Source organism: Equus przewalskii, chromosome 6 (genome assembly GCF_037783145.1).
Source record: "Equus przewalskii isolate Varuska chromosome 6, EquPr2, whole genome shotgun sequence".
Taxonomy (NCBI): Eukaryota; Metazoa; Chordata; class Mammalia; order Perissodactyla; family Equidae; genus Equus; species Equus przewalskii.
In genome coordinates, this window is record NC_091836.1 from 6,121,915 (window position 1) to 6,142,394 (window position 20,480).

Sequence of the window (20,480 nt, forward strand, 5' to 3'; positions counted from 1 at the left end):
AAGTGCTGGAAAGAAGTGGAGCAATACTGGTAGGCAGAATAAAGCCCTCCCAAAGACGTGTGCATCCTAAACCCCAGAACCTGTGAGTATGTTCAAGCAAAGGAAAATTCAGTTTGCAGATGGAATTAGGGTTGCTAATCAGCTGACTTTAAGATAGGGAAATTATGCTGGATTACCCAGGTGGACCCAACATAACCACAAAGTTCCTAAAAAGTGGAGGGAGAGAGGCAGAAGGAGAGAGGCAGAAGAAGAGATTCAGAGGGAACTGTGACTATAGAAGGTCGGAAGATGCCATGTTGCTGGCTCTGAAGCTGGAGGAAGGCGCCATGAACACAGAAATGTGGGTGGCCTCTAGAAGCTGGGAAAAACAAGGACATAGGTCCAACCCAGAGCCTACAGAAAGGAACACAGCTCTTCTGACACCTTAATTTTAGCCCCATGAGACCTGTGTCAGACTTCTGACCTACCTCCAGAAGTGTAAGATAAATTTGTGTGGTTTAAGCCACTAAGGCTGTGGTCATTTGTTATGGCAGCAATAGAAAACGAATACAAATGCCTTAAAAGTTCTAAGAGAAAATTATTTTTAACTTATTATCCTGTATTTAGACACAGTACTAATTATATGTCAAACTAAAGACATTTCCAGACATGCAAAGTCTCAAAAGAAATTAGCCCTTATGCACCATTTCTTGGGCAACTGCTGGAAGATGTAGTCTTCCCAAATGAGGGAGAAAACAAAAAAAGAAGACAGGGATCAAGGAAACTGGAACATCTAACCACTGAGGAGAGGAGAAGGTGAGTCCAGGGAGAGCAAGTGTTCTGCAGACACAGAGATCAGCGAGTCGGGGGTAGAGGCGCTGAGTTGGCCCTGGAGGTGTGGGGGAGGGGCTCTGGCAGAACACTTGATGTGTGTGGTCACGTCCATAGGGGTTTTAACTATTTTGAAAAATTGGGAAAGATTTAGCGACAGTGATATAGAAAACTAAACAAAAGACACAGAGAGGTAAGTTTTAACTCCAGAAAAACAAGGTTGTTTTTAAAAAGGAACTATAATTGTCATATCCTACTTGTCTCGGCAGTGAACTCTATTTGCGTGTTTTAATAATACTGACATAGATGTAACTTGATTGAAAGGGTGCAGGGAAGAAAATTGAAGGCTTGGACATCCAGGTCTCCATTTCTATTGTTAGTGTTTGTTTTTCATAAACTGCAGAGGCACAGAATTGGATTAATCATAATCCTGGGTTTATGGCACACCCTTAATGTTGGTCCAGGTATGACCTGCTTTTAGCTATTTGGTTAGTTACTTGATTAGTTATTTTTAATCATGTAATAAGAACCCACGAACTCACTGCCCAAAACAAAAGCTAGAACCTTGACAATTTTTTATAACCACGTGGTCCCCACCCCACTACACACCAACCCATACCCCTTCTCCCCCATCTGGGTAACCAGTATCCCAAATCCTATGTTCATGATTCCTTTGCTTTCCTCACATTTAAGCTGAACACCCAAAATTCACGAGCAGTCTGAGGACAGGGTCCCTGTGAGACTAGCAATAGGAGGAGAGGAGGGGATGTTAACATCCATCGCTTCATCCCATGAAGCAGCAAGTAGCTTATTCACAGCAAGAGAGGCCACAAAAAGCTTATTCTCAGAAAGGAAGCTGAATCCTAGGGCTTTCTCACATGAAATACCTCTGGGGTCTTTTTCAAAGTGCATCCATTATTACATGTATCTTATTTATTCCTTCCCTAACTACTCCTTGAAATGAGAGAGAACGGTGTGTGCATGGTGGGAGGAGATGCCAAAGCAAGATGCTGAAGACCTGATCCCACAGCACTAGCAGCACCTTCTAGCATCTTCAGGTGACACTCTAAGACAAGTATGTTTCCCCAGTGGATGCTCCAAAACCCCCAGTCTTCCCACGTTTACCCCTGGCCCAAACACCTTGGCACAGCTCCCATTTCCCCATAGCCTTTAGCTTGCACAGCAGCACAGAGGCCCTGGAGGCATGCAGTAACCAGCTTGGAGCAGTGAGGGTGTAGCTGAGTTCTGCCTGTGCTATCTGAGGTCCCCGAGCCTTGAGCTGCCTACAAGACAGCTGTTTGCTTTGGCAACCTGCCATGGTCAGTCAAGCAGGGCACCAGCAATCTGGGAGTCACTTAGAGCTTGTTCGGAAGATGCTTCTAACCAGAACTGAGCTCACAAGGCAGCATGAGATCCTGCCTGTACTAAAACCATGGATTCACTGACCATGGAGCCGCAAGGGGCCTTGGCGCTCACCTAGTCAAGCATTTTCCAAAGCATATCACTCAAGCACTGGTTTTTAGACAGTTAACAGGTTTTTGCCCAAAAATATATCTCATAGTCAAGGAAATTTGTAGAACATTGGATCAAAAGCAAATTAAGATTCTTTTCTACATGCCTTCTCATAAGCTAATCTCCATGAAGGTAGCATTTTCCCAATTTTGCTGTGTGATCTTTAGCTGAGACTTGGTTTCCTCCCATGCACTGGAGAAAGAACAATGCCCACCTTGGAGAATTGCTGTGAGGGTGAAGGAGCTCACGAGCTCAGAAGCATTTAGCATCGTAGCTCACAAAAGAGGTGTCAGCAAGTCTGTTCCCTTCTCCTTCACCTACGCCTTTCATTTTTCCTTCAAACTTACCCTAGGCTGAGTAAATCACCTATGAGCAACCTTCTGCGAAATTATTTGAAACTGATTTCCTGGGATCTGGATGGCATCAGGATAATTATGTATGCAATGAAGGCTTCTACCCGGCTTACCTGGTAGGATGGGGGACCCCAGGCCCAGTGGGGCAGAAACCCTGGTAAACACAAGAATGCACTACCTACCATACACTGAGGGTGGGAGCCACTCTTTAGGCTTGACTGGCAGCTTTGCCTCCTCCTGAATCACCAAGAACAGATCACCAGGTTAAAACGCTCAGCACAAACTCATAATCACGAAACAGGAGACTTGGCAGCCAGCTCAGGGGAGGAAGTACTAGACCAAGAGTCAGAGGTTCTCAACTGGCTCTTCCCCCTCTCAGTGTGTGCGCTTCCTCCGCTGTACCGTGCAGGGGTGTGGGCAGATGATCTCCACGCTTTCTCCGTCTAATCCATGTGGATCCCCATTCTAAAGGTTACCAACTGTGGCCTAATCACAGGTCCAGGAAGCACAGTCCACACACCCAAAATATATTTTATTGAGACTGGAGCAATTTACAATAAAGTACTCATGACAGCACATTGGAAAGACTCAAGTTTTACAAATTTCACCTTCACAAATACAAATCACTTTTTGCTCTGAGTTGCACAGGGAACAATGGGAGGGGGCAGACAAGGTCCTGACAGGAGACCCAAGACTAATGGTCATCGGCGGTCCACCCCCAGAGAAGGGCCTTCTCTGTGACTCAGCAGTGTTTCTAGATGTCCTCAGAGAGGAGCACAGTGAAACTTTCTGCATAACTCTAGAGCAGGACCAACTTTCTGTAGCCCCGCTGCCTGTTCTCTTTCTGGTTCACAGAATTTCTATGGCAACATTAAGACGAAGCCGTTAGCTACTTCTTGACACCACAGAGACAACAGGCACAGACATGGGAGCCATTTGGCCTGAAAAATCCACCTGGGCATCTTCATGGGCTTAGAAAGCTCTCTGCCCCCACAAAAGTCACTTTTTTACCCACCGTTCAGAATATGATTTTTTTGCATTTTGCATCTTGAAAATTTTCAAACATCCTCATAAATGGAGAGAATAGTATAATGAAGCCCCACGGTTCATTATAAGGAAGAAGATGATATGACCAAGTTCAGTTTTAGTTAACAGCCAAGAGATGGAAGTGAACCTTGTCCCAGCCCCTTCTCCCCACACCTTGGTTTTCCTCTCAGCTCCGCATCTGTGCTTTTCTTACAGGATCGATCTGGTGTTAGAAAGAAACCGAAAACCAGTGCGAGGGTGAAAATTGTTTAGGGCTGGTGAATTAAGCTCCATTCTGCCTGACGAGTCTCTCTTCTGGGTGACACAGTGAGTCACACGGAAGGTGATGAAAACACTCAGTCTCTGGAATGAGATTTCTCTGGCAAGTGGAGTACTTAAGGACTATCACAATGCCATAGGTTTCTGTAAATGACACGTGAGCTGCCAGAGTTGACGATGATGTTGACAGAGTCATCTTTAGGGAAGTGGTGTGAAGAAGGCTTATTATTCAGACAACACAGAGGACCAGCCTGTCTAGACAGCTTGGGAGGGTGAGGTGTCCAAGGATAATTATTTCCAGCATGTTGGAAAGTCTGCTCCCTCATCTCCTGTGAAAGCAGGGCAATGTTTCATCACCTCTTGTTCTGTATGATTGCAGGAGAAAAGGATTTACACCTCCTGGATGAGTTTCGTTCCCTGGCTCATCACAATGGCTGCCATCTGAGGAGTCGTACTTCAGCCATGCCGTTCCCAGCACTGGTTACAAGATGAAGGCGGTTTGTCTGCCCTATGACTGTCTTCTCCTTGGGTTCCTCTCCCAACTCTTCCAACTATTCCTGGGAGAGGGGCTCAGAAGTCCTCTGCTCTGCCCCTGTTTCTTGCTTATCTTATGAAAAAGCATAATTCAGAATGAAACAAAAAGCACACACACATGTGCACACACAAACACATGCATGTGCACACACACACACACAAAGGAAAAAGTCGCAAATAACCCCACAGCACGTTAACAGAACTTATCACAGGTTGGAGAAATAAAGTAGTGATTTTTATTTTCTTCTTTGTGCTTTTCTGAATTTTCCAAAGTTTTAATAATCTTTTTTGTTGTTGTTTTAAGGAAACCTGGGAATTCCTCTCTGTTTTAAAGAACCCAAATTGGTCCTTTCTTGTCATGTATCAGGCCAGGCCACCACAGGATTGTGATTTGTCCTGGTCCAACAATTTCAGAAAGCCAGGCAGGAAAACATCCGTGCCAGCTCTGGTTTGCTAACCCTTCACTGGCCACTGAACCTTTTTCAAGCAGAGCTCCGTGCATCTGGCTCAGCCACGCCCAAAGTATGACTCAGGTGTCCTTCATGGATGCTCATTGGCAGGGAGGGTTGGGAGGCAGCTGCCTGACAGTTGGAGGCAGTTGACTGATTCAGCCTCCAGCTGGGCTGAAGCTGTTGTGGGGTCTCTGGCTCAGAGATCCAGGATGATATGCCTTGTGGAGCTTCTTAGACAGGATTTCACAAACATGTGTCTAGCTGGTAGTTGCCTTTTAGTTTTCACATCAATGAGGCTAGGAGACTGAGCAGAGTTTCCTAGGAACTCAAGAGGCCTATGGCTTCTGCAGGAACTTGTTTCCAGCACTGCAAAGGTCAAGTTTGAGAGATAGGCTCTTTTCCAGGCTCTGTCCTTAGGCTCTTTCCTAACCTCAGCTGGAGACAGAGCCCTCCTCCTGCCTCTTCCCACTCTCCTCTAACTCATTGCCATGATGGGTTCCATGGACGACAGGTCTGTCTTCCCAGACTGGAGTTGGGAGGAGGGTAGGAGGTTGTTGGCTGGCGGAGCCCTCCGGCTCTTGCTCTTCTCTGTCCAAGCCACCCTGAAGGAAGGGACTGGGGAAGGTGGCCGTTCTTCCTGAGGCTTGGGTGGCCTTTGGCACATACTCAGTAATGCCTTCAGCTCGATCCTGAAGTTTTCATTGAGCCAGCAGTAGATGAAGGGGTTATAGCAGGTACTGCTCATGGCAAACCAGTGGAAGGCGAAGTAGAGGGCATTGTTGGTGCGGATGACCTTGCTGGATAGGAGGAGCACGTAGCAGTTGAGGGGGAACCAGCAGAGGGCAAAGAGGACCACCACCAGCATCAGCATCTTGATGGTCTTCTTCTTCTTGCGCCGCAGGGCCAGGTACTGCTCCGTGGTCACGTCGCCGATTGTGTTGCACAACCACAGCTTCTTGGCCACACGGGCGTAGGCCACAGAGATGATGAGGAGGGGTAGGATGTAAAGCAGGATGAAGGTGGCCAAGTCCAGGTACTTCCAGAAGAGGTCGGCCGGCTCAGGGAAATCTGGCAGGCATAGGGAGCGGACAATGTCTTCACTGGGGGCAGGGGAAAAAGAGAGATAGAAAGGTGGAGAGAGAGAGAGAGACAGAAGGAGGGTGTGCAGTTAGTGTGGAAAGGCCTCATCCCAAGAAGCACTGGCCTCTTTCTCCACTGAGCTCCTGGTACATCTGTCTGTTATAGCACTTGATACTGTGGCCTAATTATCTGATTATATTTCTGGCTCCCCCACTAGGCTGGGAGTTCCATAAAGTTCCATAAAAGATAAGGAATACACCTAGATTTCTCAGTGTCCACTTAACTTTGTATTATTCCTAGCCCATAATAGAGACCCAATAAATATTTGTTCAATGAATGAATGAAACACTGGCGTTCCTAGTCTTAGAATTAACTTATCTTGGGAGCACAGTATATTCAGGAAATCTTGAAATTCCCCTTTGCACTACCTGCTCCCATTCTGGAGGGGAATCAAGGAATGGGGCAAAGAAATGATGGGTCTTGAGAATGTAGGTGGCCATGCCTGAACTAACATACCTTCAGCCACTCATAAAACAAGTATTGATTTTCTTTGGAATGTATCCAGTCCTCTTTGAGCTTTTTAGGGATACCCTTGTGTGTTAGAAAACCTGGAGCTGGTGTGTTATGAATACACAGATCATGACCTGCTGAATGAGGAGGCACAGTCCACCCACACCGGCTGGGCAGGCAGTTCCCTCAGCATCAGAACTCCCTCTTTGGGGAAGTGAAAACCCCGGGGCCATTTTGATTGAAGACAGTTTCAATACAGTCACACAAAGGAAGTAAAGTCACAAGATTTATTACTTACAGATCCCAGAACAGGGGTGCAGTGAGCCAGGGGGAGGGCAGTCCTCCGTCCTAGGTCATGAGCAAACAGGAGACAGAACGCAGAGTAGCGAGCATTTCTTACTTATAGGGTGGTTGGGGTGTGGGTCACTAATCTTTCATGGGCTCGACTCTGAGTGGTCATTTTAAAAGGTGCCCGAGGAAAAGCAAGGTGACACGTGTGGCAGGAATCCTAAGCTCAGGTCCTTACTCTGGGCGTGAGCAGGGTTATCATGCTGTCAAATGCCTAGGCAGCAACTCAAATGGCTGTTTTGTCATTACACCATGTGGCTTCTGGCTCTTGTTATATGTGCTGGTGGCCATCACTAGTGAAAGAAAGAGAGAACTCTCTTTGCTTTTGTTAGCAGGAAAAAAATAGCCCTCCATGTGTGAAGGCAGATGGGGAACCTGAATGCTGGGGGGTTTGGGTATGTGACTCATTCCAATGTCCTAGAACTCGGGGAGGGAGCCTTTATAAATGAGTTGACCTCGGCCTTCAGAGCTTGTTCTCTGGACCCTGCTGACGCCATAGGAGTGTGTGTAAGCAGATGTTTCAGATGGGGCAGTGCACGGCTACTGTGGGACACGTGAGCAGTGCCCTCCCCTAGGTCCCCTCAGACCCCCTTTACTTGTCTGGAGCAACAGTCCCCCAAATCTTGCCTCTGTACAAGAAACAGCTGGCACTTGTGGTCTTCTGGGTGCCTAGGACTACCCTCAGGCTGTGGAAGACACTTCCCACAGATCCACCAAGAGCCAGAAGTGGCCCGGAATCCCCATTTTCCCCAGGGAGGCCTGGATTATGAAAGCCCAGCTCCTTTGCCCTAGGCGGGTAAACTGCGTTACCAGTTTGCTCCAGAGCCCCTGTGGAGCAGGCTGCGGCTTCCTGGAAACCGCCCTGCCTTAGTCTCCCTCTATTTGCTGTCCTGCTCCCCACTCCCTTACCCAGTTATCCGGGGAGCACTTCCTCAATAAATCACCGCGGGAGTCCTTCCTTTATCTCAGGTCTGCTTCTAAGGAACCTCATCTAGAGCAACTACAGACTGATGAAAATCACTCAGTCACTCCTTCAGTAAATATGTATCGAGGGCTTGGTACGTGGAGACAGTAAGTTGGGTGCTAGGGACACCAAGCTAGCCAATCAAGTCAGAAACAGGCCAGCGCTCCCCAACCTTCCAGTCTAGCGGGGGAGAGCACCTTTAATGAACCAGTAGCACATACAAGTGTTTTAAAGAACTGAGTGCTTCGAAAGAAATTCTCATTCTGGGAGCATATGACAAAGAAACCTGAGTGGGAAGGAGAGCATCCTGCCGCAGACACATAGATATGTACGTTGTGTTTGTAGGTTGTGTGAGAGAATTGAAACCTTGCCATTTTAAACAAGGCCTGGGTGATTTCCAGCCTCAGTCTGAGTGAGACAGACAGAAGCTGTCTTGTCAGCTTGGTGACAGAAGCTGATCGCTATTACCTTGACCTTGCAGACAAACGGGACAGAGAATAAGGAGGGAGCAAAAGTTGTGGAGAAGAAAAGACAAGAAAAAGCAGGAGAAATGCAGAGGATAGGCACAGGCCTGGAAGCAACAGGTTAGGAGAGAGGCAAAGAGAACAGTGTGGTGTGGCAGGTACTGTCACTCTCAGATCCCAGAGGGGCTGAGATTTCCCTCTGTCAAGTTCCTCCCAGTCCCCAGGCTGCTCCCTCCTAGTTAATCTCACCTGTACTTGAAGGTAAATAATTTCTGGCAGATGGCATGTGGGAGTGAAAAGGACGTAGCCATGGTCCAGATGACTGCGATGTAGATGACACCTTTTGTGATGGAGATGCGGGGTTTTAACGGATGCATAATGACCTGGAAAACAAGCAAACTGTGTGCATCACTGACTGAAGAAGTTTGAAACAAATGAGAAATCCAGACGTCGCAGCTTACTTGTCACAATTAAGCAGGTAGGTCATATTTATAAAGACAGGCATCTCGTACACTCATTGAGCCCTGAGTTGCAGCAGGCAGGTGGGGCGTTCCAGCCGTGTCCCGCCCACAGCCCACATCCAGGGGTAGAAAGAGGGTGTCATCAGGACTCAGGGCTCCAGGTAGTTCAAATGCCTCTTGGCAGGTCATTCATGGCAGAACCAGGGTGCAGTGAGAGGACGGCAGTGGGGCGGGTGTGTTCTGCTTGCACGGCCTCCATAGCAAGGCTGGCAGAGGAACCAGCCATGGTCCGCCTCCACCTCAGGCAGGATCTGATCTTGTCTCCCCATGATTCTAGACTCCTTAGGTTATGAAGGGCTCCGAGAGGGTCTGACAAACATGGAGAGGAGACTCTCACCACTTAGCACGGGAAGCTGCACTGACATTTATTTGGGAGTTCAAAACACTGTTTATGAAAGCCGTTTCTAAAATTGCAATGGGGCCCAGCTTTCCCACACTTGTAATAAAGCCAGTGTTATCGGCTTCAGGCTGAAAAGCATCTTGGAATTGCTACTGTATGTGCGTGCCAATCAATTCTCCAAAAAGGTTTAAATAAAGACTTGGAAATTTAACAGCATCCTCATTTTAAGACTAGAACCATTATTTCTTGAAAAAGGCATTTTGGGACAGGGAAGTCCACCGTCAGGGAAAGAGGTCATAAAGAGCTGCCCTGAGTCAGGATGCCATCCCAGGACACACTGGACATTCTGGCTGTGACCTGAGGACTTTTTTTCCTCCCAAATTTTTCTCCAATGTTTTCAAGGTTTTACAGGAACAAGTGACTAAATTTTAGAAGGTGCCCAGCACACCTCCATTCCGGACTTTGCCATCTTTGTCCCTAATACTCTTCGTTGTTCAGGTTGCTGAAGGAAGTGGAAGCCTGGGTCAGAGGTCCCAAATACTCCGCTGGCTTCGGGACAGGGTCCTATGTTTGGGTATATGTCACAGCAATGCTGTGACATATGTAGGCAAGGCTTACCCCCTGTTCCTTAGACCCACCCTTGGCCCAAGGATCAAGTGTCAGCTAGCTGTGTTAAATGCAGGTAAGCATAGGCCAGTAAAAGGTAACCCCTCTTGTTGAATTAGGGGAGAAGGTTAAAAAGAGGCAAGAAATACCTGTATGCAAACTTTTCACACTTTGTAAGAAAACATCTGTAATATAAATGCCAAAAGGATGGCATTTCAGGGATAAAGCAATCTCAGAGTTTGCTGAGTCCAATTCTCTATCAGATGCACAACTCTCCTCTAGAACATCCCTGTCAAGCGATCATCCAGACCTTGCTTAAATATGGCTTGTGACGTGTAACACATTACCTCCCCAGGGTGCTTGGTCCACCTTCGGACAGTCTGCTAGGAAATCCTTCTTCCTATTGAGCTGCATCTTCGAATCTGCATCTTTGAAGCCCCCTATCCCTGGTCCTTGTTGCACCTCTTGGAGCTACTCAGAATAAACTCTCTCTCTCTCTTTGTCCTGGTGGTCCTTATGACATTGGCCCTGTGGGTGCCCTTGAGTCTCCTCACAGCAGGGTGGTCTAGTGATCAGAGCATGGGCTTGGAGCCAGACAGACTTCAGCCCTAATCCTAGCTTCATCGTTCACCAAGTGTGTGAACTTGGGAAAGCTATGTAGGCAGCTTCCTGAGTTTCCATTCCTTGACTCAGCATAGACCTGAGTATGCGACATGGATTCACTGAGTTAGCATGCGCGAGGCAACTACCCTGCAGCCATCCTCCTCCAGGAGAGGCGCCCACAGGTCCTCTTCAGTTTCCTTCACCATACCCACTCATGAGTCCAATGGGGCACGGACAGTGATTGGGGCCTTCCTGCCCCACCCCCATGCCTGCTCCTGCCACCTGGACCTGCCAGCCGCTTCACCCAGTACTAGCTTATTTTCCTCCGCAAGAGCCGGGCCAGGGAATGTCCATCTCCCAGTCAGGAGCCTCGTCTCTGACCTAAAATTACTTGCCACTTCCCTTTCATCTGTGATTTTTCCGGGTTTGCTTTTCTACCCCTAAAACAAGCAAAATGCTGGCAGTGAGTCTTCATCAGAACAACAAACTGGTAAGAATTGTTTGCAGCACCTAGCACAAAGGGTTTAACATGCCTAATCTAATCGGTCAATAAGAAGACAAATATCCTCATTGGAAAATGGGCTAAAACATTGTCCTGAGAGCTCCCGCAGCCCTGTGAAAAGCAAAGCCAGAGAAGAAAGGACAGGGCGTTGGGGGTAGGTGGCCTCACCTGGTGGCGGTCCACGGCAATGGCCGTCAGCGTCAGCGCGGAGACGTGCAGGGAGCAGTACTGGGCGAAGCGGCTGACGTGACACATGCCTTTCCCGAACACCCACGTGCTGTTCACAAAGCGGACCTAGAGACAAGCCCACAGAGGTCAGGAGACAGGCGGGCCTTGACCCTCACACTCACCCACTGTGGTCTCTGAGGAGCATCCCTCAGGAGGCTTCTTCCAGCTCCTCCCTTCTTCCACTCTACACTGCTGAATTGTGATCACACATGACTTTCTCCAGCACAACTCATTCTTCATCATTCAATTCAACAAATCCAAATCATGGTGCTGGGGCCAGGCTCCGTTAGTGCCAGGAGAGTGTGGGAAGGGTATGGGCTTTAGAGTTGAACTTCCCAGCTCTAAAGTCTCTAGCTGTGTGACCTTAGACAAAGTATGTAACCTCTCTGAACCTCAGTTTCCTCATTTGCAAAAAAAGGCTTAAAAATCTCTTCCTTATAGGTTTATTGGAAGGATTAAGTTTTTTAAAAGTCTATAAAGGGTGGAACACAAAGTCTGGTGGATTGCTAGAAAGATATTATTCATAATAAATAGTAGCTATTTTTATGGTAATAATAAAATTTATTCTTGTCCCATATGAGTTCAGACTAATGGGCGAGACACATCTGAAAAGTCTCAACATAGCATATGGGCTGTGCTCTTGATTGCTGGCTGAGCAGGCCTTGCAACACATCATCTGGGAAGGAGACACAGGGGCCTGGAAAGGCGTGGGCAGGGGCAGGAAGGGGCAGGGTGGGGAGAGAAGACAAGCTCCTGGGACAGTGCGGGGCTCTAGGAGCAGTCCTACGCCTCATCCCACATCATCCATGGCTATTTGCTCACTCACTCAGTACTTGAGCAGCTCCTGTGAGTGATGTCCCATGTCCGAGAGAGATTGAGCATCAACTCTGATCAAGGAGCTTCCAGGCTGGGCAGAAGCTACCTTGGGTGCAAGACAGAAAGTATTCAGTGCCCTACAGAAGGCCCAGACAAAGGGCACTGGGGCCACTGCGGGGGGTGGGTGTGAGCTGAGGCAGAGAGAGAGATGATAGAGAAAAAAACAGAGCAGATAACCCTGCAGAAAGGCTATCATATAGTGGTTCACAGCTGAGTATTTGCCACTTACTGCTGTCACCTTGGGCAAGGCACTTAGGTTCTATGAGCCTCACTTCCCTCATCTGTAAAATGGGGCCAACTCTGTTCACAGGGTTGTTATGGAAATCAAACGAAAGATAACATATGTACAGTACACAGTAGGTACAACTGTGCCTAGTATCTAGCAAGTACTTAACACTACTAATGGCCATTATTATAACATATGAGACATTTGAGATGAGCTTTAAAGCATAGGTCAGATGTGTACACATGGAGATAAGAACAAAATGGTTGGCACTGGGTCAGAAATCTCAGGACCTGTTTGGGTAATAAGGAGTGGAATGGTTTGGCTGGAGTGAGTGGAAGAGTCTTGAGGGACAAGTCTGGCCAAATCATGAAACTAGGACAGCAGACAATGGTCTTTACCCTCCATGGGGTAGGCAGGTGGGAGCCATATGAGGCTCTCGAGCAGTCCAGTAACATTATAGGGTAATGTCTAGTACTTTACAGAGCTAGAAATCTTTAGCTATTCCTACTTCTCACCTCCCACATTCAATGAATTACCAGAGCCAACCAGTGCTAACTCCAAGTGGTTTTCAAATCCATTTCCTCTTCTTCAGTCCCGAGGCCGTGGCTCTAGTGGAGTCTCCCATCATCCCACACCTGGACTATTAGAGCCTCCTAAGAGCTTTCCTCGTCCTCCAGTCTCTCATCCACTTGTAATTCAGCCTTCACATGGATAACAGTACTTTTCTTAACCCCAAATCACTTTATTGCCACCTTTCTGCTTAGAATCATCACGGCCCTCAGGACAGAGCCAGGTGCCTTAGGAGTGTCCAGGTCCGTTCACGACCTGGCCCCAGCCTTCCTTTCTCGTCCACCTCAGCTCCCTCCTCCCCGGCCCGCTCCCTCACTGTGCTTCCTGCCTCTGTGGCTCCAGCTACAATGAGCCACCCAACATTCCCTCAACACACCGTGAATTTTGTTGCCCTGCCTTTGTTCCCCCGGGTCCTTGTGTCCGCATCGAATTTTCATCTGGACCTGGGAAATTCCTCCTCATCCAGGCACCTTTGAAATGTTACATTCCTTGTACAGACTCTTTGGACCCTCTTGTAGGACTCTGGCGGGTCAGAAGGAATGACTCCTCCTGCAGGCTCCACCACACTCTGTGTCTGTCTCTGCCATGGAAATAGTCAGCAACTGTTCGCTTGCCTCTCAGCGACCGGAGCTGGACTTCAGGCTGATTGTTGTGTGCAAAGTAGACAGGAAGGGAGACCAGGGAGGAAGGATACTGTCACCAGCCAGCCCGAAGGCAGGACTCTTTACCCAGTGGGGAAGCACGGCTGAGGGCTTTGAAGACACTCTCCTCCCCCAAACCTTTCACTCTCCCTGGTTGCCAGCACCTTGTAAGCTCTGACGGGAGTTGGGATTGGAGCAGTTACATGGGTCAGCTTCAAGGCCAAGCTGTTGTGGATCATCTTGGAAAGGGTGCTGGCTTCTCAGGACCTTGACATCCCCTCTCTCACAGGAGATCCTCTGGGGCAAGAGTTATCAGCTCTCACTGCAGCCTGACCCGGGGTCCACAGCCTCTCTCTCCACAGCCCTGTGTCTACTGCAGATCTAAGTGTGCATCCTGCTCTGTGCAGCAGCACAAGGGCCATGCCCTGAGGCCCTCCAGTTCCCATCCTGGGCAGTCCAGCCCGACCCCAGTATTGCAGTTTGTCAGGTCAGAAACCAAGAGGGGAGCCAAGGAGAGCCAGAGATGCACTCTCCGTGCTTCAAGGCAGCAGGAGGCAGTTATGGGTGGGGCATTTGGAAGTCCCTGGTTCCTTGGCTAGTGCCCAGAGGATCCTGAGTGGCCAAGAATCGGGTAAACGTAGGCTAGAAAGAGAGCAGGCAACGTCCATGGTTTGCAGTAGTGGAAGCTTAGCACGGTCCAAGAGTGCCCCCCTGTCCTCAGTTGGATGGCTTAGTGGACAGACCTCTGGACTTGAGTCAGGGGAAACAATTCTCATCCTGGCTCTGCCAATTACTAGCTGAGTGACCCTGGACGAGGGATTGAACCTCTCTGTGCCTTAGTTTCCTTATCTGCAAAATGTGAGTAATGTCCTCATATGTGAGGACAAGAGAGAGAATGTAGTTTTAAAATGTAAGATTTGGAACGATGTTCACACAGGTGGATGGGAGTTCACCGTCTTCTTTTTTGCTTCTCTGTTCTTTCTGGTTGAGTGTGTGTGCATGAAAGAGAGACAGAGAAAGAGATAGACACAGAGGGAAATGGACAGATGCTGCTTTAGTAATAACTGAAATAACAATAAGGCTATTCCATACATTGCAAAAATGTGATTTATGCTACAGACACATAAGGCATAATTGTCATTACGATTGCTCAGTCATAACCCTCACAGTCCCAAATCATCTGAGTACCACACTCCCAAGTCACAGAGCGACAGAAATGACTCCACTAATGCCGAGTGGCCAGGGCTTGGGGAGGAGGCTCACCACCACCGTATGCAAAAGCCCCCGGGCTGCCCCTGGGCCCAAGCCCCCCTCACCCTCCTCTCTTTGCCAGCACAGCCTTCCAACACAGCCTCATTGTCAAAACACAGAAGCAAAACACAATTTGAATAAGTGGTCCAGGAAAATGCACTTAAGTTTCCATTAACAATTAGCAATTGCTTGGTTTTTCAGCTGTGGCGCAAAGCTGCCTCCCATGGCAGAGGGGGGTGGCATTTAATGAGCTGTGGGGGGGGGGGGTGTCACCTAACAATCTCTGCTGACATTTCAAGGGGCTTCAACGTACCGCTTGATTATCAAACAGGCCCATGCTCAGTGACATTAAACAGGAAATGGTCACTCGTTCACAGCTGGCTGCAGACACACAATCACTGACCCCAATGCCACCAGCTGCAGAAGCTCTGGCTTAGAAGGTGATGAGAGAGAGAGAACAGAAAAACAAACCACAGAGAGATGGACAAGCAGAAAGAGTCAGAGGGAAAGGTGAGGTTAGAGACAGAGACAGGGAAAGACAGGGTCACAGAGAGGAAAACAGATGAACACACAGAAAGAGTGGCAGAGGAGAGAGAGAGAGAAAGACTTCTGCGAGAGACAAACAGAGAGACAGAGACAGAGAGATAGAAAGACAAACAGAATGATAGAGAGAGACTGACAAAATCTGAGACAGAAAAACAGAGAGAGTTGAGAGATGAGAATTTAGAGCTAAGAGAGCAAGAGAGAAAAAAGACTAAGAAAGATGAAGGCAGGAAGACAGGCAGAAGAGGGAGACAGAGAAATAAGGAGGAAGAGAAATCCAGGTGGAGAGAGAGACGACAGAGAATTGAGAGAGAGAAAAAGCTGAGAACGAGACTGAGAGGGGCAGGGGGGCGCCCGCCCAGCCCTCCGGCCTTACCAAAGTGAAGGGGGTGTTGAGGAGAGTGATCATGATGTCGGCCACGGCCAGGTTGACGATGAAGAGGCTAGTGGCCGAGTGCATTCGCTGGTTCTTGAAGATGACATGACAGACCAGGACATTGCCAAAGAGCGAGAAGACGATGATGAAGGAGTAAGCCACGATGAGCAGGGCTTTCACCGTGGGGTTCTGGGACTCGGCGCCGTAGCGCCTCCGGCCCACAAAGTTCTGCCAGTCAGAGAAGGTGTAGTTGTTCCAAGAGAAGAAGTGCGAGGCGTTGGGCACGGCCAGGGCCGCCTCCAGGCCCTCCTCGTCCATCCGGCCCTCGGGGCGCTCGGTTGCTCGCACCAATGGGAGGAGGAAGAGCAGCACGAAGTGAAGGACCATTTTGCAGAGCCGCTGCGCCCGGGACAGTGCAGTCCGGACGTCCCTGCCAGGCCGCGTGCAGTCGGGCGCGCGGAGAGGAGCGCGCGGGGCTGGCCGGGGAGGGACCCCGGGGCCTCCAGCGCCCGGCGGCGCCCGCTCGCCGCTAGCCTCCAGCCCTCGATCGGCGCGCTCCGGGCTGGTTTCCGCACTTTTATGTCTCTGCTCCCACCGGGCTGCGAGCGACCGCCCCTGCCTATTGGGCAGCGCAGCATCTCTGGAGGCGACGGTGACGCGCTCCCGCTCTGCGAGCTTCACGGCTGCTCCCCCACCCCCAACCCGCTCCTACTCCAGAAATACAACTCCGGGGGGCGGCCAGGACTGTTTCTCTAAAGCACACTCGTTCACTTTGTTTCTGCTTAAGCCTCGTTATTGTAAAGGGAGCAGGCAGGCAGGTGGAAGGCGCCCACGGGGTGAGTTGGGATGTGTGGGGGCATACTGCAAAGACTGGGTCCACCTGCTGCAGGCGGCTCCCTATTCAGCGACAGGGATAAATTCCACTTGTTTCCTCCTGAGCTTCAGCCCTGCCACCGTTTTAATACTGAGGAGGATCACTGAGTCCTGACGGTTCCGGGAACAAGGTGAACAATGAAATAGATGCTACGGTTTCTCCAAGCCCCTTGAGTGACCAGACTTCAGACGGGCTGAAGGGCTTCCTAGGTTGTTTCCTTCCATCGCTGAAGAATGTAGGGGGCTTTGCTTTTCAAGGAAACTCTTCAAAGCAGGAAACTCTTCTGACAGGATCCAAGAATCAAAGGGGCTAAGTAGCCATGTGCCCACTTCTTGGGTAACTGAGTTTTCTGCCATGGAACTTTTTGAAGCTGCAGTAAGGAATGTTACCCGTGTTGTTTTTTCTTACTTGCCTCCTTTTCCAGGAAATCTTGATATCTAGCTCACCCAAAACTCCCACTGTCAAGTCTCTCCCCCAGTCAGCCCTGTCTGGCCACCCACTGACCTGATCCTGTGTAATCAGGGTCAAATCCCAACTTTGTCACTTCCTAGCTGTGAAATCCTGGGCAAGTTGCTTAAGTTTTCTGGCCTTGGTGAAAAGCTTTCCTTTTCCTCTATGTGGGGTTTCCAGGGACCCCTGTATGGCTCTCCCACTACATTGCTCTCTGATGGTAGAGATGCAATAATTGGCTGGTTCCTTGTAACTGCCCTCTCACCTGGTTCTACTGGCAAACTCTATGTAGACTCTTTCTATTGTCATCTCATCCTGCTCAGCAGTGCCCTTGAGCAGAGGTTCCACCAAATGACTCAAGCCCAAGTACCTTCTGAAGTGTCCACTTGGCCCAGGGGAGAGCCTGTCCCTTTGTTCCACCCAAAACCTGGACAACAGGCCCCTCCCACCAAAGTCCTCTTTTCTCCCTGGGCCATGAGACAAAGCCCAGCCACTGCTCACTCAAACTTTTCCAGGAAAGCTAGACATCAGCTTCTAGACCTCCTTGATCTCCAGGGACACAGGTCAAGCTCTCCTATTAATAAGCAATTAGAAAATGGTTTGGTGTCACCATAGGAAAATACAAGGTGCACTTACTCAGGTGGGAGGGAGTTGGAGAAGTCTTCCCAGAGGAAGCGACACTTCAGCTCAGTCTTAAAGGACCAGCAAGAGACAGTGGGGTCATGGAGGAGGAGGCAGAGGGAAGAAGAGGGAGTATTCCATAAGGAAGGAATCATGGTACATGCAAAGCCATGGAGGTGAGCGTGAGTATAGCACATTCCACAACCACAGAAATGGAAAGAGCTAGTGCGTGTTATGCAAAGGGATGAGTGGAGAGAGAGGGCTGGAGAGGTGGGCAGGGCCTGAACAAGAAGAGCTGCAGCAGTTTTGAAATCCTCAAAAGAATTTGAACGATTTCCTGCAGGCAACAGGAATCCACAGAGGGCTGTAAGTACAGACAGACAAGATCAGATTTGCATTTTAGAAAGAATACTCCAGCAACTGGAGAAGAGAGGGGCCGTGGCTTGAGGCAGGAGGTCGGAAGGTTGTTCTAGTGATCCAGGAGCAGAGGTGAGGACCTGAATCAAGGTGCTGGCAAGGGGAGGAGCAAGTTTGACTAAGATTAGAGGGAGGAATCCAGGATGACTGCCAAGTTTTCAGTTTGTTTGAAGTCAAATACAAAGAACACAAAAGATTCTTCTTTGACCTTAACTCCTCCTAGAGCTTTGAGCCTACCTTTCTCCATTATTTTATCAGCAAGTTCAAAAAGTCCACTGTTGTCTCTAGTTTTTCAAGTCTCATTCACTCTTTAAGCCATTATGTCTGGGGGAGAGGATGGCAAGCATATGTCCTTCAATTCTGCTGACGGGCCTGGCAGATCCCACAGAATTATGTGGTTGGAATGGAAGACTGTGCGGCCGTTCCTAGGAGAAGGGACAGGGGTGCCAGGCAGATGAAATCAAAGGTATTTAGCTACAGGAAAGAAACCAGGAGACTGCCTGTAAACATGTAACTCAAGATGAACTTGATGCTCCATCAAGATACTTGGCACCATCTCAGGGAGGCAAGGCTTGAATGTGATGGTAATTTAGAAAACAGAGTCCTGGTTCATTGAATTGTGCCTAGTGTTGAGAAAGAATATATGGGCACAAGAGGGCTAGTCAGCATCACGCACAGAGAAGGAAGTCAAAGGTAGGTATGCAATGCTCTTCCAAGCGCTGTCTTCCAAGAGCCCTGCTTGGGCTCTGTGACAGGCACACTCATAATCTGGACCACTGACTACTGCCTTCCCTTTGATTCCTTGCTCACCATGCCCACCTTATAGGTATGAAGGCATCTGTGCCAGGTGCGTGAAACTTTCTCTCTGAAAGACGAGGCAACATATTTTAGTTCTTAGCTTTCCACAGAAGCAAAGGATTCCAGTGCAAGGGTTGATTTAGGAGGTGAAGGTGAATACCAGTAGGGGAGTGGAAAAGTGAGACAAGAAAGGGATGGCGGCCAATAAAGAGGGTGTTGTCAGGCCAGCTACCACAGTGGGTGACTAGAGCGTCAGCCTGCTGGGAAAGCCAGTGTCAAGCATATCCGTCAGCTATCCAAGCCAGTGGGTGAGGGAACTGGGTATCTAAGCACCAACTCCTGTCAATCATTGGTTGAAGGCTGCTCTCAGGGGTGTGATAATTCTCCTAAACTTCCAGCCTGCCAAGTAGGCAGCTGAAGTGGGCTCCAGAGGCAAGAGAAGGCCCTCAGGCAAAGAAATACTGGTGCTGGCAATTGGAAGTTGGATTGGTGTGCTCTGAAGGGGTAGAGGGTACTGACAATATCCAAGGTTAGGCACAAAGTCTAGAATCACTTGCTCTTCCCAGGCCTTTGGCTCTCCTCTCAGCCAGGCCTGGGCCTCCAGAGTTCCCAGCCTAGCATCACTGTCCCCAGTGTATCCTGAAATGCTGGAACAACCCAGTGCTTAATGAAACAAGAACATCCTCCATCCACCCCACACTAAGACTAAGTTATTAAGAGAAGTTCCTTCCTCAGAGGTTTTACCAGTCCCATAATGTTACCATTGCTATTACTAAGGAGATATAGGAAGACACAAAGTGCTCTTACAGAATGAAGCAGCTCCTTCTTTTGTGCCTTCTGAATAAGACCAAGGAAACAGTGTAAAGTCACTATGCGCCAGATAGTAATTGCATTTGTCTCAAATAGTAGTCACTCGTATTAAACAGAACTGAGAGGAGAGAGGTTAGTGTTTAACTCTTTCAAATGGACTTGAAACAAAAGAGGAAAATAGAAAATCACTTCACAAGTATTTTAATGAAAACTAGACAAAGAATTGTAGAATAATAATACCCCACAGAGGTCTTAGAAAGAGGCATTTCTGAGAGTCTCACCACATCAATATTCCTGGCACCATCAGCAATTGCTGCTTTAACACCAATATTGTTTCCCAAAAGGTCCTACTTGAGTTAAAAGCTCACCACACCCACAAGTCTTCTTTGGTGCCCATCACATTGGCAGAGGGCAAGAAAGAGCACTTAGCACCATGCCAGGCAAGCCACAGTCACTCAAGTTTGCCTGTTTTAATGGAAAAAGTTGGATGTCATCATATTTGAGTTAGAAATGAATCAAGTAGACCTGAAATACCACAGATAGCTGAAGATACTCTCAAATGCAATAAAAACACAAAGTGTGCGGGCAGGTTACACTAGGAGCCACAGGGTACAGAGGTATGTTTAAGCAGAGACAGTACATCCAAGCTCCAATTTACAACTTGTGACCCCAAATTACTTTGTAAGTTGCTTGAACTTGCTCTGCACTTTTACATAGAAAGTTTTATAAATGGCGGCGGGGTCTTGGGCCAACTCATAGCAGCCCATGTACCCCATAATGTAGATAAATGGTAGCATTAGTTGTACCACAGGACTTCTAGTTAGTGTTGGCGCTCCAGGCTGTGATCCTCCATTATCTGCTCCTCTTGAATTAAATGTCCCCCTGGGTGATCTCA

The 20,480-nt window shown here is 48.7% G+C and overlaps 1 protein-coding gene across 1 annotated transcript; it reads right to left on the bottom strand.

Moving 5' to 3' along the window:
* Positions 1 to 3,186: 3,186 nt before the first annotated feature.
* GPR83 (G protein-coupled receptor 83) lies at positions 3,187 to 16,369 on the bottom strand. Its single transcript, XM_008513766.2, has 4 exons — positions 15,616 to 16,369; positions 11,073 to 11,198; positions 8,582 to 8,715; positions 3,187 to 6,066 (listed from the first exon to the last, which is right to left on the bottom strand). The coding sequence occupies exons 1-4, from the start codon at positions 16,000 to 16,002 to the stop codon at positions 5,442 to 5,444; spliced, it is 1,272 nt and encodes a 423-aa protein (XP_008511988.1). The 5' UTR covers positions 16,003 to 16,369; the 3' UTR covers positions 3,187 to 5,441.
* Positions 16,370 to 20,480: the final 4,111 nt, after the last annotated feature.

Excerpts from the sequence above, each read along its gene's own strand:
- GPR83 (XM_008513766.2), bottom strand. The coding sequence starts at position 16,002 with ATGGTCCTTCACTTCGTGCTGCTCTTCCTCCTCCCATTGGTGCGAGCA. Across the intron at positions 8,716-11,072 it reads TTGCCGTGGACCGCCACCAG|GTCATTATGCATCCGTTAAA; the intron begins GTGAGGCCACCT and ends CTTGTTTTCCAG. Across the intron at positions 6,067-8,581 it reads TTATTTACCTTCAAGTACAG|TGAAGACATTGTCCGCTCCC; the intron begins GTGAGATTAACT and ends CCCTGCCCCCAG.